The sequence below is a fragment of the Athene noctua genome, chromosome 2, assembly GCF_965140245.1.
Source record: "Athene noctua chromosome 2, bAthNoc1.hap1.1, whole genome shotgun sequence".
In the NCBI taxonomy this organism is placed as follows: Eukaryota; Metazoa; Chordata; class Aves; order Strigiformes; family Strigidae; genus Athene; species Athene noctua.
In genome coordinates, this window is record NC_134038.1 from 78843424 (window position 1) to 78859967 (window position 16544).

The 16544-nt window shown below is 37.2% G+C and overlaps 1 protein-coding gene across 5 annotated transcripts in view; it reads right to left on the reverse strand.

Moving 5' to 3' along the window:
- SEMA5A (semaphorin 5A) overlaps positions 1-16544 on the reverse strand; it is a 348842-nt gene that overhangs the window by 83792 nt on the left and 248506 nt on the right. For all 5 annotated transcript variants that reach the window (XM_074899498.1, XM_074899502.1, XM_074899501.1 and 2 more), the window contains 2 exons: positions 8013-8130; positions 1468-1649 (listed from right to left, as the gene is read on the reverse strand). In XM_074899498.1, coding sequence (XP_074755599.1) covers positions 1468-1649; positions 8013-8130 — 300 coding nt within the window. The remainder of the gene's footprint in view (positions 1-1467; positions 1650-8012; positions 8131-16544) is intronic.

Here is a 16544-nt window from a genome sequence, read left to right on the forward strand (position 1 = left end):
AAATTTTGGAAAGGCTACTCCTGTACCTCCCCAATATACCATAGGAAAAATATATACTAAACCAAACATCTCAGGAGGAATTTCATACCCTGTCCTAAGCAAAAAATTATGCACTTCAGCAGTTCCCAAAACCTTTTGATGGCTAGATTGCAGTTTGTATATTGGTAAAAGATAAACAGAAATAAAAAGAAATAAAACCAAACCATAATGAGTTCTTGAGGTTTCATCATAAAATCAAAAGTTAAAATAGTGCCTTAATTTTGAAATCACTTTTTTTAAACGATGAAAACAAATCAATTTCACGCATCTTGATATCTTGTTCTTATAAGGGATATAAGAGTTGGTAACACAGAAAAAATCTTTTGAAAAAAATATTCAGACAAAATAATAAGATCTCTGTCAGTGCAACATCTGACCCAAGTGGTAAAATGAACAAAATATCTGGATATCCATGCATTCTGGGAATCAATTACTAATATACCAGTGTTAACAGAAGTAAGATGTTAAAATAGTAGTGTGATACTGCCAATGGTAGTACATGAATCAAGTCCCAAATCATGTTTCAAATTCCCTTCTAAACCTGACAGCCAATAGCTGTTGTTCAGTACCTCACAGCATACTTATCTTTTCTACCATTCTCTTGATCTGATGTTATATACTATATTGTTATGTTTTTAATAATTTCCCTAAAATTGACTATTTCCACTTACAGAGCTTGCAGTTATCTTGTGCAGAAGGATAATCAGTTTTATTGACTACCATGATATGCTTCTGACGTTTAAAAGAAAAAAAAAAACAACAAAGCAGAGACAAAAAGTAGAAAGAATCACTGAAAATAAGCAGAATGCACCACTACATAACTTTCACCTTGCAATTAAAGTATATATAATGTTTTCAGCACGAACTCTTAATGCAGTTCAGAATATGCAGTGTTCTGAGTCTTTGGAATGATCTGCTCTCATTGTTTTTTCTGGGAGTGGTTATGTGCCTAAGGAAGACAAAAGAGTGGCCAAAGAGCAGCATAGATGTCATGGTACAATCAAAAGATATATGAAAACATTTTTCCCAAGGCAAAATGGGGGAATACAATGGTGACGTGAGATCCACAAATAAAGTAAACGGTTCTGACTTCCAGAAAAAAAGTTTTATGACTTACAGAACTGAGAAAAGGTATCATACTTTGGATATTACCTAACAATGATTTTTTGCTTTCTGAGCTTTTGTTTAAATTAGCTGAAGACAATATTACTTGGTACACAGCATTTGAAATCACTATTTGCCATCTGGCTCATTCTCTTTCCCACATAGTCTGAGAGATGCTTTCTAATGTCTCATTTGTTGTGGCCATTGCTATGAGCTGTTTTCTGCACAGAACAGGCTTAGTGGATTGCAGATGAGATTTCAAAGGGCAGATTCTATTCTGATTAAGTTAAAAACTTTGAAACCACCTGAAATTGCTTTGTGTACCTGGAACAGTTGGCAATCTCCATGGTTGGTCCTTCACACAGCCAACCTCCACACTGAGGAGCAGGGCTGTCACACACACGTGTCCTGCAGAGGCAGGAGCCAACACTGGCACCATCAGTGTGGGTGCAAGGTTTCCACTGTGACCATGTTCCAAAATGTCCATCCACTGTCAGGTTCCTCATCTAGAAACAAACACAACAGAAAGGCTTACCCGAGACCTGACACTTCCTTCATACAACCTCTTTATTCTGCAGTAGATGGAGGCACATCCTTCAGCCACCAACAATAAAAGCCTCCACTGGAGAGGTATAACTTCCAAAGAGAAAGCTCTCCTCATGATTTCTGTAGCTGCATAATTCCCCCCACCTCCAACCAATTTGGGCCACTGGATGCCACCCCTATAGCAATAACAATAATCACAACTAACCATTACCTTTCACAATCATGCTTGCCTACAGTGATTCAATAGAATACTTTTCCGATTATCTTTTAATATTTGATTCTATTATCTTCTAATAATACTTTCTCAATTATCTTCTGAAGACAGTATTCCCTATTTCCTGGATTCTGACTGTAAAACAGCATGTGCAAGAATGCTTGTGGAAACCCAAATCTATATCAAACGGAAGAGGCAGCAGAGGATACTAGTCCAGGGTAGCTGAATGAATCAAACTCAAATCTCCATGATGAGTGTCTTCTTTTGACAACATTTTTTTTGAATCACATATCATATTAGCCCCATTTCGTAAAAGTGAAATAAATATGACTCTCTCTAAGCATTAGATGCAATTGTATCTATAAATCCTAAAATAATTTTCAAAAAGCAGCACCTAGCCCTACATGATGAGACAGCTTCCTGCTGCTGAAGTCAATTCTCAACACCTCTATCTACAAAGGTCAGACCATTCTCATCTTGACTGGAATGTTTCTGTCATGCAGTTATAACACGTTAGTAGGAAATCTGTACTGTCCAGCTGAAACAAAATGTGCTAATGGAAATGGCAGCAGCCTCCATGGTTACTGGAACTTCTAAAGAAAATGGGCCTAGACATGGGGAATTCAACTCTCTTAACAAAGAAAGGCTTTCATATTATTAATTCTTTTAGTAAAGTGTTAATCTTGACAAATATGTGATCATAAATGGAAATGATGGCCACTTTTTCACTTAAATGCTAAAGGATCAGTTTCAGTCAAAACAACAGTACTAACAAGTGCAGGCTAAATAGTTTTTAAAGTCACTCTTTAGATAAAAATAAATATGTATCAGTTGTAGTCATGAATATTTTATCAAATGTGTAAGAACATAACGTTTGCTTATATATTGAAATAGGAACTACAGTTGTAGATTGCCATCAATGATCTGAAATGGTGCCTCCCTTTGCTATTTTTAGTATTGTTTCATTTTAACAGTGGTGAGGGAAGTATACATTTCACTAATAATTTGAAGATACAAGAGATTTGATTACAGCACAAGATATGTTTCCACTGACACTCTGGGTGCTGGCTGATTCTTTTCACTGTGGTAAAAGTTCCATAATTTCACTATTAATTACATTTCTTATGATTTATTTTTCACAGATATAGCTTCTCCACAGAACAGCTATGTATATATTCTGACAGCTACAACTGACATAACCATAATTCAAAATTTCAAATTCTGCTGACAGCTGTTTATTGAAAATAACTCACCACCTATGCTCATGCAGAGTATACACTTGTTTTTCATAAGACAACAGGAAATACTTCTTGTTAAGTGACAAGTCCATTCTCTTTTACACTGCTGGACTAATAAATATATAGTCCACTAACTACCAATGATATGTCCCCAATCCAATTAATGTGAGAGAAGTGAAAATGTCTTTACTGCTTTCTATTTCTATGCTGCACCAAAGCATCTTTACTGTTGCACCTACAGTTATAAACTAAAGCTACAGTTGTCTATGGTTATCATAATTTATATTAAGTGTCAGGGAAGGTATTTATAAAACTTAGCCGAAAGCTTGAGCTCAGGACATACTGATGGCAGGTTTCTCTTTCTCGATTCCCCCCTACCCCACCCCTTACTCCTGTAAATACCATCCCACTACAGTCTCGGTCATTTCTCATGACTCACCTGCTCTGTCTCTCTGTGAGTATCTCCCTTTCACAAATTATATCAAACAATTTCATCATAGGAATACAGGAAAGCAAAACATACTGATGAGGGGCCTTTTTAGCCCTCACCAGAACATATTCCCATCAACCTTTTGCCATTTGACACGCCTCAAGGTGAAAATCACAATCAATCAGACAGTATGTTGTACTTTCCTGGCATGGCTATACTCTGCTTTCCCTCTCTACCACCCTGTTTATGTCAGCCTTTTTCTTCTGCAGATACCTTCCTCCTTGTCCTCCAAATATCAATCTTTTTTTTCTTGAGCCTCTCTGCACCCACCTTGTCTTCCTGCTTTGTGCCTTCACTCTGAGTCAGGGTCACTTCTTCAGTGACCCAGTCCTTAAATCTGCCATGAGCTTTTTGGTTTGAGATTACTTTGTGCAGAATTCAGTGGCTTTGGAGTATTTCCTGAAGCTGCTAATGAATTCAGGTAAGATCCCATACTATACTCTTTCCCTGCACGCAGCTGTGAAAACAAAGGCATTTCATGCTGCATGCTTATGTAAACCCCCCCCCCCAAAAAAAAAAAACCAAACCAACAAACAAATCCAAAACCCAACCAACTCAAAAACTTTTTAAAATTTATTTTTACTTTCATTGTAAAAGGTCTTTGATAATGTCAGTATATTTTTAAGCAACGACTGCAAGTGGTCACGCCAACTGAAACAATAACCTAAAAAAACAAACTTGAGAACTAAATCAAAAGTAAGATAAGCAAAATAACCATATTTGTCACAAATGATCTTCACAGTTCAGAGACACAGTAACACAATGCTCAGCTACCTCTCCTAGCTCTCACCCTGCTCTACCATGACATTCTGTTGTGGTTTGAGCTCAGAGGGCAACTGAACACCATGCAGCTGCTCACTTCTCCCCTTTCACCCCAGCGCTGGGAAGTAAGGAAGGAAGAGGTCCAGGAAACTGAGATAAGAACAGGGAGCAATGATCTTATCCTTTAAGGCACAGGTAAAAACCAGACTATTTAGGGGAACTAAAAAAAAGAACAGAATTGCATACAGATACTAATAACAACAAGAAGTAACAGACAGAGCAGGACTATGAGAAGCATTACCAAACACCTTCCCCCATCCCTCCTTCCTTTCTGGTCTCAGCTTTGCTCCTGATGTCTTTACCTCCTCCTCCCTAGTGGTGCAGGGGGGCGGGGGGAAACTTCTTTCATTCCTCCCCCATTCCAGCACAGCACCCCTCTCACAGGAGACAGTCCTCCACAAACTCTCCAACACAAGTCACTCCCACAGGCATGTCCTCCCAGTGCCGAACTACAACAGTGGGGCCTTCTTCCCACAGAGTCCTGGTCTTTTTCAGGTGCAGTCACCTGGGTCATTGTGAGGGCCCCCACATGCCGCAAATCAGTATCTGCTCCACCACAGACTTCCATGGGTGGCAGAAGGGGCAGCCCTGCCATCTCACCACGGGATACAGGGGAGTCTCTGCTCTGGCGCACCTACCCCCTTTCTCCTTCTTTCTTCCACTGACCTTGGTGTTTGCACAGATGCTCTCCTCACTCCCTCTCTTCACAACTCCAACTTTTCCTTCCAGGTTCTCCTTCTTAAATACATTATCGAAGAGGTGCAGCCACCGTCACTAATTGGCTCAGCCTTGGCGCAAAGACAGGCCCGGCATAGAGCTGGAGGAGCTTCGAGAAGCTTCTCACAAGGGGCCACCTCTATAGCCCCCTCCCCTGCTACCAAAAACCACCACCACTCACTCAAACCAGGACACATGCCAACAAATATTCCGATATATGAATAATTCCCTAGGAAATAATTTCTCAAGTGCAACTGGTCACTTTTCATTCTGGGCTAAACTAGTGGATAAATAGGCCTCTCTCTCTGATCTGAGTTTAGAAGAAACTGGTCATGCATTAATCAGACAAATTTTCTATAGTGTTAGGAAGATCAGTGTAGTTTTATTGACAATTAAGATATTGGAACCAACTGAAACCAAAAGAGAGAGGGTAGAAGGTTTCCAATATTCTGTTATGTTCTGACTGCAATATTATCTTAAATGTATATATCAGATGTCAAGGATTAACATAGCTCAGTTGCCTACAAAATGAAATTCATTACATCCTGGCTTATATATATTCTGTGAACACAGCCCATAAAAATGCTATAAAAACAAATATTTGCAAGCCTCGCTAAGCAAAATTGTAATCGATTGCAGTTTGCCAGAATACAGTGTTATTTTAAAGGAAAGTTTCTATGAAGTTTTCAAATTTGTTCAATAATGTGTTAGGTTGAGTTCAGGGGTTTTAAGACAGTAAAGTGGTAAACCCACAGTTTTCAGTTTAGACAGTTAATTCTAAAATTTTCCTTATATTATGCATTCTCAATCTGCTCAACTCCAAAAATCCTGTAGAGGCTCACTAAATCTTTTCGTCTCTGATATGCAGTATAAATCTCACAGCTGTGGATTAATTTCTGAGCAATCCTTTGGTGGTCCCCTGCTTTGACTTGACTGCCATAGCCTACACAACTGTCATATAATAGATACTAAATAATTGTTTTTCCAGTTGAATGGAAGCAAATTGAATTCTGCTTTCTAAACCATTTCTCCCTCCCCCTCCAACCTCTCTTGGCCTCATGTTTTGTGTCTATGGAAGAAAACAAGGACTAATGCCAGAATTCAAAGACTAAGCAGTAGGCAGACTGCTCATGCAAAAACCAACCCACCAACCCATTCCAGTAATCCTTCCTAATAAAGCAACCCAACTAGGCCACCAGCAAAACCTCCACATAACCACATTTAGCCTGCGGGATTACTGCAGGGAGGTATGATATACGCTCTGTAATTGGAAAGGAATATACTGTACAGTGCATCTAGTTACTTGCCAATCAACGAGACAAGGACTGCACTAGTGGCTGATTCCAGACTTTGTGAGACAAAGGTTATGTCTACGTTAGCAAGTGGTATGCACATAAACTGCAAACCTGGAAAATAAAACAGCTGATGTTGAAGACCTGACACATACTTTGTATTTTGTGGGCTTTACTTTAGGCTCACTGTGGACATGGATCTAATGCCTAGTAGTAGTTGGAGCACAGTTTTGTCTTAATTTAATTTCAAAGTAATGTGGTTTGTGTGCTTCAAGACTGCTTTGTGATGTGAAACAAATAATATTAGATGGGAAAAATCAGAGTATTTGCCCCCAGATTGCTCCTGATTTGAGCTAAAATGCTAATGCAAAATGAATTCAATGTCAGCCTTTTTTATTAGGCCACTATGTGAAAGCATGGATGAAAAGGACAGGACAAGATATTGTTTCAAAAAATACTATTCAATGTCAAACACAGATATAGTCTGAACACAGGAGCTAGTTCTCAAGGACCTCAGAATCAGTGTAGTGATTTTTATCTAGGAGGCTGCTACAACACATGTAGAGATCGTAAGTGAAAGCTGGAAGAACTTCATACTAATTTTACACACTTCTAGTTCAACAAACAAAGCACAGCTTAAGAGAGAGGAGTGTCAGTAAGATGTTAAAAGGAGCCTGTTAAACACAAGGAGAACAGAACATGGATGTTGTATGAGCATAAATTCATAGATGCATGTGCTTCAGTGGCAAGTGAGGACAAGTTCAGGACGTCCTTATTCGAGATAAAAGCAGAATTGAGTTGGAAAGGCTCCCTCTTCATGGGCAGAAGGCAAAGACAAAGCATCATGAGTCTCCAAGGGAAAGAGCTTAGTAGCACAAGGAAGATCCTTCTTAACCCTCTTTATGTGCTCTTTGGAGTGAGGGAAAAGAATCAATATTAAACCAACACTGGAACCATATTAAAATGAAGGTATATAAATCAGCTTTGTTGTTTGTTTTTTATTATATTAAATTTATTCAAAATAATTTTTAAAGAGAATTGTTAAGCCACCATAAATAGTAACACTAAGTTTATTATAATTATCACTTCTATCATTTATGTAGGTGAGACTTAATTCATACAATTCACCCTTCCAATTCATGGACTTTGAAAGACCTTATATGGCCTTTTATATTAGCAATAATGATCTTAAAAGAAAATATTATACCACTAATCTTTAATTTTTTCAAAGTACAAAATGGAGTAAAATCCTGCAGAGAAAAACATGTCGATATTGCTAATCTTAGTGCATGTCTGCTTTCAAGGTGGGAACACATTGCAGGTAAAACACAACTATCCTTTGACAGTACTATAAATAATTTGATCTTAAATATAAGTAGCTTGATAAGGAATAGAACCCCTAAATATCCTGCTAAAATCTGTTGGGAAGGCCTGAGAAAAATGGCATTAATACAGTTTTCTGTGCTTGAAAAAATCTATTCTAGCTTATTTTCATGATATTCACATGGAATCACAAGTTGTAAGAGACAGATGAATGTATTTGGACTTACTGGACACACAGTAATGCTTTGCTCCCATTGACTCATGCTCAGGCTTTCTTCCAGCGTTGTGCATTTCTTCATCACCATGTCCCAGCCACAGTAAGGGTCTTGGGATCCAATGCATGCACTGTGAATGAAACCAATGAGAAAACAGGAACATTTATCTCCATCTGTACTGGCCAAAGATTTCTAAATAACTTTGTGGCATCTCTTCATATTTCATAAGCCTAAAACAGATAGTGAAATTGATCCCTGTTGTGGTATGGCACAGATGAAACAACACAACAGAAGAAAAATTAATTTGAATGCCTACACAAAGCTAGGGTTTATTTTAAATGCATAACTGAATTTCTGGCTGCATGCATGGTATGTCATCAAGACTATTATTGTACTTAATTACTAGAGAATTACAGCAATTCATAAAAAGTGTATGGTGTCTGCTCCAAGTAAAGAAGATTTCAGGAGTTACAGTTCTTATCAGTTTTGGAATTATAGTTATCATCTTTGTCTGAAATCAGATGACAATGACTACTCTTTGAAAATTAATTAGAAGACCCTCTTATTTGTTTCCTACATTGCCACAGAATCACTGGAAGTAAGTTCAAAGGGGTGCTGGTGGCTGCTATCACACCTCTTACATTATCACATGCCGCCCTAGACATTCCCTCTTAGTGGCACACATGAGGAGGAAAAAGAAAGTTAGAGAGAAGGATGATAGTCCAGCTTCTTACAGTCTCTGAAAGACCACTGTATAGAACTAGAAGTTCTTTTCTCTATTAAATGACAGCTTTCTTTTGCTACTGGTAGGTCAAGCATTACCAGTACAGGCAATAGGTCTGCAGCTTCATAGCTAAAGATACCTAAGAGAGGAGGTAAAAATCCTATCATAGTGAAGCATAATATAACTGTTTTAACACTTGTAAAAATACTTATTAAAATAATACTCATTAAAATAATACATATAACCATTTTGTATAGATTATAAAAAATGCTAGACTGATCATACTTGTTCAACTCAAATCTATGGGGATTATCATACTCTTTAATTGTCTGTTCACATCACATCTGTCCAGTGAAGGGCTGCAAAGATGATTAAGAGACTGCAGAATCTCTCCTGTGAGGAGAGATTGAGAGAACTGGGACTGTTCAGCCTGAAGAAGAGAAGGCTAAGAGGAGATTTCATCAATATGTACAAATACCTGAAAGGGGATGCAAAAAAGGGGGAGCCAGGGTCTTTTCAGTGGGGCCCAGTGACAGACCCAGAGGCAATGGGCACAAACTGAAACACAAGAGGTTTCATTTGAACATCAGGAAACACTTTTTTACTGTGAGGGTGACTGAGCATTGGCACACGTTGCCCAGAGTTCTGGAGTCTCCTTCCTTGGAGATATTCCAAAGCCATCTGGGGATGGTCCTGGGAAACTGGCTTTCAGAGACCCTGCTTGAGCAGAAGGTTTGACGAGATGATCTCCAGAGGCCTCTGCCAACTTCAAACCTTCTGTTATTTTGTCCTCACAAATCCCGTGTTTTATTCATATTTCTATTTATCTCTGGCATTCCTCATGTAGCTTCATGCTAACATCAGACAAAATGCAGACTTATTAATTCCCTAGTATGCTGTTCCATAATACCATCACAAAAGATTCTCAGTGTTTATAAATGTCAAAGAATTAGGTTCTACAGTACACTTGGCAACATGGATTGCCAGTACTCTGTGAGAGGATAGTTCCCATCTGCAAAATGGTCACAGAGTAAGAGACATAATAGCCAAAATTCCCTAGGAACCCCTAATTAGGCTGCCAGTTCAAAGATAAAGCTTTTGGTTTAGGGGATTCAGTGTTCAGAAGAGAGTTCCCACTGATGTCTCTTGCAGCTGTAAGCATTTTGCATTTTTGTAACTCAGGCTGCACATTTCCATTTAGCTATCTAGAAAGTGAGGAGGACAATTAATGCAAATTATGGAAAATTTTAAGAGTCTTGGTCTTCCAGTGTTTGTGAGACAAGATGCTCAGTGTTATCCTCCAGAGCTCTGATAAAGAACATGTTTTATGATAAAAGAATACAAAATAAAAGGCTGACATAATACACAATTGGCAACATCAGCCGTACTGAGTAGAAGTGCTCACTTTCCCAACTTCACTGTACCTTTTTGTGAAGTGTTAATATTTTTAAATGCAGTCATTATGCTTTAGACACTTTCTATTAAAATATAAAATATTTTTGAAGTCAATATCCTTTCATTTAGAATCACATCGTCTCTTTCCTGGGAGTAAGCTGATCCTTCTCCCACTCTGTTCTTTAGATCCCATTTCCTCTTTTGCTTTTGTTTCCACATTACTTTCCACTCAGGCACATCAAAATGCCTTTCACCTTTCATTGCCAAGTCATTCAGAAGTTATAAGCAGGGCACTAAAAGCGTATTTTGACTGTTCTTATAACCTCCTGGTATGAGCACAGATCCTAGTTTCATGAAAGAAATAAAAGTTAAAAAAATGCTGAAAAGTCCTTTCACTGCTGGGACAAAGCATGTTCACTCATCCTCTGGACACTGAACATGGTCATTTCAGTGAGTGAGCAGGTTTGGAGAGCACTGCAGCAAGATAAAACGAGGTGAATCTTTTCAGAATTCAGTTAAGAAGGTCCACTGAGTATATGAAAACTGATTTTAAGAACTTAATAACTCATCTAACCTCATGCAGATGATGAGACTAAATGCAAAGAACTTCATCCATAAATGAAAGGTATTACCAGTCTTTAATTTTTTTTTTTTACACTACAATACATAAATTAATCCTGGAAACATATGAACTATTCCAAACAAAGCAACAGGAAATTCTGTCTGAGAAGTATTCCTCACATGAAAAAAGTCTAGTCTTGCCTTTTTTTTTTTTTTTTTCTTAGAATGTTTTAACTGCTTGTCCCAGTCATTATTATATGTCTCATTTTATAAAAAGTTTAATTTTTGAAATCTTATATTCAGACAGAAAAATCATACCATGAAAGTGGAGTTCGGCATCATCACCCTCTTCCTGGCATTTCACTTCACCATGCCAGATATATTCATGAAGCAAGGCAGGACCTGGATTAAATAGCTGCCCTTTTCTCAGGTATTGGCACAACAGCCCTTTTCTGTTCTCCTCCCTGCCTCATGTCTTAGAGGGTTTTCTTATTTTTTTCTTTTAGATCACTTGCTTAGATCAACAATATCTCTGAAAAGCAGCTATATTTTCTTTTAAATGAAAAGAAGAAGAGAGATAATACGTGGGTAAATTTTTATGTGTATTTGCTTAATTATGTCACCTTTTAAAACCTTTTTCTTTCCTTTGAGGGATAATTTAATGTGTGAATAACAGCAGCTAATTATTTTGATCTCCTATGCCTAAATTAAAAAAAAAAAACAAAACAAAACAAAACAAAAAAACACAAACAAAAAAGACAACAAAATAAGTTTAGAGGCAGAAAATGAGTACTTCTACCTGAAATGTGAAATTTAAAGAGGCTATTATTAACGCACAATTATGTGTCCTTACTGTCCTTCATCAATTAAAATTTCATATAGTTTTAAAACTTCTTTAATGAATGTCTCTCCCAAGAGACAGCAGTAAGAACAGATTCAGTATGTACACAAAATAACCAAAGAAATTGTACAAAATGGCCATCAAATCCATGTAAGTAAGGAAAGTTGAAAATTAGATACCACTACACATCTTCACCCCTTTCATCTTCCAAATCTCTGTCTAAATTGAAGCCATTTGATATGCTACTGTTGAAAAAATAGCTAAATCTTAAAATTATTATTAGGTCTTTCAGTTGCTGGGGCCCTTTCAGATAGTGACACTGGAAGTATAAGAGCTAGATAATATATTAGCCATCTTGTCCCTGGAAGTCTACCCTACATCTCAGTTTCACCAGAGATGAAAATGCATTTTTTGTCTGTTACTCCAGTAGGAATCAGCCCACATCTCTAAGACTTCACATGATTTGTCCCAGCACTTCTAAAACTAGCAATTTTGTGCAGGAGGGAAGCTCAGGAGAAAAGGTGAATTGGTTCATTCAAAGACTCCTGATGCCACTTACCCTGTCGAGTCAGCACGCTCTACAAAAACATTCAACAGCTTTTGGCTTCTACTGATTGATTCTAATTTTGCTCTATGTTGTCATTTCACATTTTTACCAAATGTAAATGATAGGTGGTTGAGCGTCTCTCCTGCAAGGCACTAATTTGGTCGTGATGGTTTGGTATGCCTACTAAGTCATGCAACACTTAAACAATGGATTTTGACTGACTAGTAACAGAACCGTAAGTCACCTCACTCTAAAGAAAACCAGCAATAGCACGTCATTTTCTTCAGCTATTTTATAATTATCACCAAGCAGCCTAGCACAACTGCTCTGCTTCAGTTACTTTTCAGATGATTTATTCAGATAGAAAATGAGTCAGAAATGAACACTGTTCAGAGCAAAATATATAAAAAAACCCATTCAGTTTTAGACCTAAATGAATTTGGTATGTGTGCTCCAAAGAACAAAAAAACTTTAAGATTAAAAGCTGTATCCTGATACCATTGATTTCAAAGAGATTTTTAAATCTCCTTTCAGGGGAAGAGTATACTTCCATATCATATACATTGCAAGTGCTAATCAGGTATCCTTGTGAGCTGTAACGTTTTATTCAGAGAATATATAAACATATAAACATAAGAGGTGCATCATCTGAGACTGTTCAATGAAACATTTTTCTGTCTTTATCTATGCACAGCATTTTAAAGAACAGAGGATATTTCAGTCTCCTGACCCTTTCAATCATTTCTACTGAGACAGCCATGCCTATCTAGTTCCAATTACTGTCAGCTGTGATCTGGATGCTTTGTCTACCAGGAACTGAACTGGGGTCACCATCTTATTTCACAGAAGCCAGTTTCCTCACTGCAAATTTAAACGGACAACTGAAGATAAAAGCCTGCCTCATGTTCCAAATGCATTGTGCTATCCATTTCTGAATGAATACATGAATCTGATACTAGACTTCTGTACAAAGGTACCTATCAGTGTTTTCATTACCACTGGTTTTGTAGATATATACATATATATGTGTGCAATGAAGAACAGGGATCTAAAGATATAGCAGTATGATGCAGAATGATAGGCACACAATTTATAAAGTCCTAGGAGCTCAAACTAAGATGCATGTCAAATATTCAGAATACTGCTTAACTGTTGCCTGTACTGTTAAGAAATATCAAAAGTTTCAATCATCTCAGTCACTCTGTGTGGACTACTGTTGCTTCCTCTTACTTGAATTACTATAAGACATCAATTTAACAAACAATTCAATCTTTCAACATGCACTGACAATATTAGCCTTAAATCTACAAGCTCCTCCCTTCAAATCCAGAATCAGGAATTTATGTATAATTTGTTTAGTAAAGTTGTTTAAAACACACCATTCTCTGAATATTGGCACTTCCAAGTGGCTCTACTTGGAACAAATGTGAAAGACAACTCAGAGCACGCTCTCTACAAGTGAATGCAGGTTTGCCATTCATTATAAAGAAATAACATCTGAGGTCCCTATCCATGTCAATTAGCCAAGACAGAGCTTTCAGCCCTCTGACTGGGAGGTAGGAGCCTGGAAATGCTGGGATCACCAGGTGCAGCTAGGGTTTTCAAAGTCCTTTTAATGGGCTGAAACTAGAGCTTGCAAATCTGTGGTGTACAAACAGGCTCTGAAAATCTGAGCTACCTAGGTGGCAAGTAAACCCAAGAGCAACAGATTTGGGGATTTTACCCACACGTTTATGTGTTGCTAGACCAGAATAGCAATAACAGTGATTGCCCAGGCTGGACACATTTGCTTCCATACAGCATCACCATGTCTTTAAAAGACCTGTGCATCTTTAGCAGACATAAATGTAAAAGGATACATGACTGCCATATCCTTTTAGTCAGCTGAAGCCTAGGTTCTTTTGAAATAAATGTTGAGGTTAACTTTATACTAAAATATGAATCAATTATAAAGATATCAAGCCCAGACTTAGGATGTACAACTTGACTCCGTAACAGTACTAACCAGATAGCAGATGTTCCAACATTCCAAGGGCACCATTACCTCTCATTCTAGAAGTAACTGTAGATACCTCCACTGGCCTTAAAACTTATTATGAGGAGCAAATGGCATTCAAAGCCACTCAGTTTGGGCTCATACAACTGGAACATACAAACCCCTGTCCTGGAATCTTGCCCACAGTTCACAGTGTTGCATCAAGAATATTCTTTCTCTCTCATACATTCAGGCCAATAGTGGACTCTTAAACTTGGATATTAATTTTCTGTAGAATTTCAAATAATGAAAATGTCCACAAAAATGATTACAGAATATTAAGAAAGCTGCAAATTATTCTTGTGAGAAAACAATTGGTGTGTAACACAGAGCACTGCAAGCTGAAACGCATAGGGTATATGTTGGTCTGACTGAGTAGCAGTCCAGTATGTGAGACGTTAAATTATTTTAAAATAAAACACCTTCCAGGTTTGCCCTGTTGTTTCTTTTTTTCTCTCTTTCTTTTTACCATCTAGTCCCTTTAACTTCTGTTTCCAGAGAATACACTTGCCAAGTATCAAACAACTAGTGAAATGATCTCTTGGAACATAGGTTGCTTTAAACAGTCGGGTGATTTTCAAGAAAAACTACACAACGTTTGGTATTTTATAAAGCAATGAATTACATCATGACATATGAAAACCACATGCCTGTTTTAAATTTTTATTTCTTAGCTCACTCCTTTGTTTAAAATAATATCCTACTATTAAAATCTGAATTGCAAATATGTAGTCAAGTCCATCTGGTTTTCTTACAACTTTGTAAACTAAAAGGAAAAGACATTCTCCTTTTCCTCATAAGGCTAATTCAAGAAATACATTGGGAGAAGGCTGTAAAACTCTATCTGTTTATCAAATTCCTTCTTGTTTGCCAAAAATGTGTGCTTACAATACAATACATACATGCATAGATCACATACTTTAAAGACTTGTGACTAAATATTTCAGGAGCAGCAAAATGTAAATGCATAGTTTGTCTCCAATGCATTTTGTTGGCCAGATAGATAGTGACACTTTCTGCAAAACCTTGGTCTTCACAGAGGAAGAAAGAAATAGAGGTCAACCCCAGATCTGTAGAGTTTCAACTGATTCCCTCCCCAGCATGGAACTAATATTGTACTTCTTTTGAGTGAGGAAAACCTTCAACTGTGTTTATTTCATAGTTCTGCTGACTTTACTAGTGTTCTCATAAGTTCGCACCAATGGAAGATACTTTTGCAATGTATCTAATACCTAAAAAAAGACTTCCCATTTTTAAAATATGCTTATAATCTAGTCTTGCACCCAGGATTATGGTTTATCCCAGCCTGGGAAATTTATGAGGATTCTGATTCTAGAATATTACTTTGGAATCACTAATTCATATCAGTCCTCATGTGGCTCTGATGTTCTAATGCAGCAGTGTGTTTCTCTGATTTAAACTGGCATAAGGCTTGCATATTTTGAAATAAGAAAATCTACCTGGATATCCAAAAATAACTATTCTGGAATGATTACTTCAAAACAGCAATTTCAATTCCATGTGTTGGCAAGCTCTTCTGGACACATTAGCACCTAGTAATAGTTCAGACCACATTACTCATTGTTAACTTGTATAATATTAGTATGTAGGAATAATTATTCCACTATGTAATGACAGCGAGTGTTTTATTGCCAGGAAAACAGGTTTGTACTAAGTGTAGGAATACCTCTGAAGAAGCAACATCTATAGCTAAGGCAAAATAAAGGAATGCAACAGTGGCTGAAATACTTGATCCAATAATCTTGCTGAAGTTCTAGAAATTAAACAAAGCATAACCAAATTTGCAATAATTATTTTCTTCTGTTAGTTAATCCGGTATCCTTTTCTGTACTGTGCTGCTACAGTTAACTTCTGTATATGTACAAATTGCTTAGCTGATGGTTAATAAAGAAGTGGAAAAATAAAAATGATGGAGTGCAGAGAGAGAAAAGTTATGGTTACAGTAGAATAGCTATGATAGCAAAACAATCTTGTGGCCCAATAATGTTTTAAACATATAAAGTAAAAAACAATATTAAAAAAAATTTCCAGAAGTTGTTTGTTTGTTTGTTTGTTTGTTTGTTTTTACACCAGAGAAGTATTTGTACAGCTTTTAGCAAATGGCAGTATTTGTTTACTTAGACATAATGTCATAGTAAGATTAGTTTTAAAGCTTTCTAAGTGCGTAAAACCTATCTTCCATCAGAAATACCAATTCTTGACCTTTGCTTGGTAAGATTTTGCAGAACCCTGGGCTGATAAAACCTTTTATTGCCCCTACTTTCAGAACGGATGTACTGAAAACTCCATTGCAAATTATAACACAGACAAATTTGCCTCAGAGAAATCACTGCCATCCAAGGTTGCTTTTGAAGGTTGAAGGCTACAGCTGCCAATAAAAGCAAGCTGACTGGTTCTTTTTTTCAGAGAATAAAGTCTTT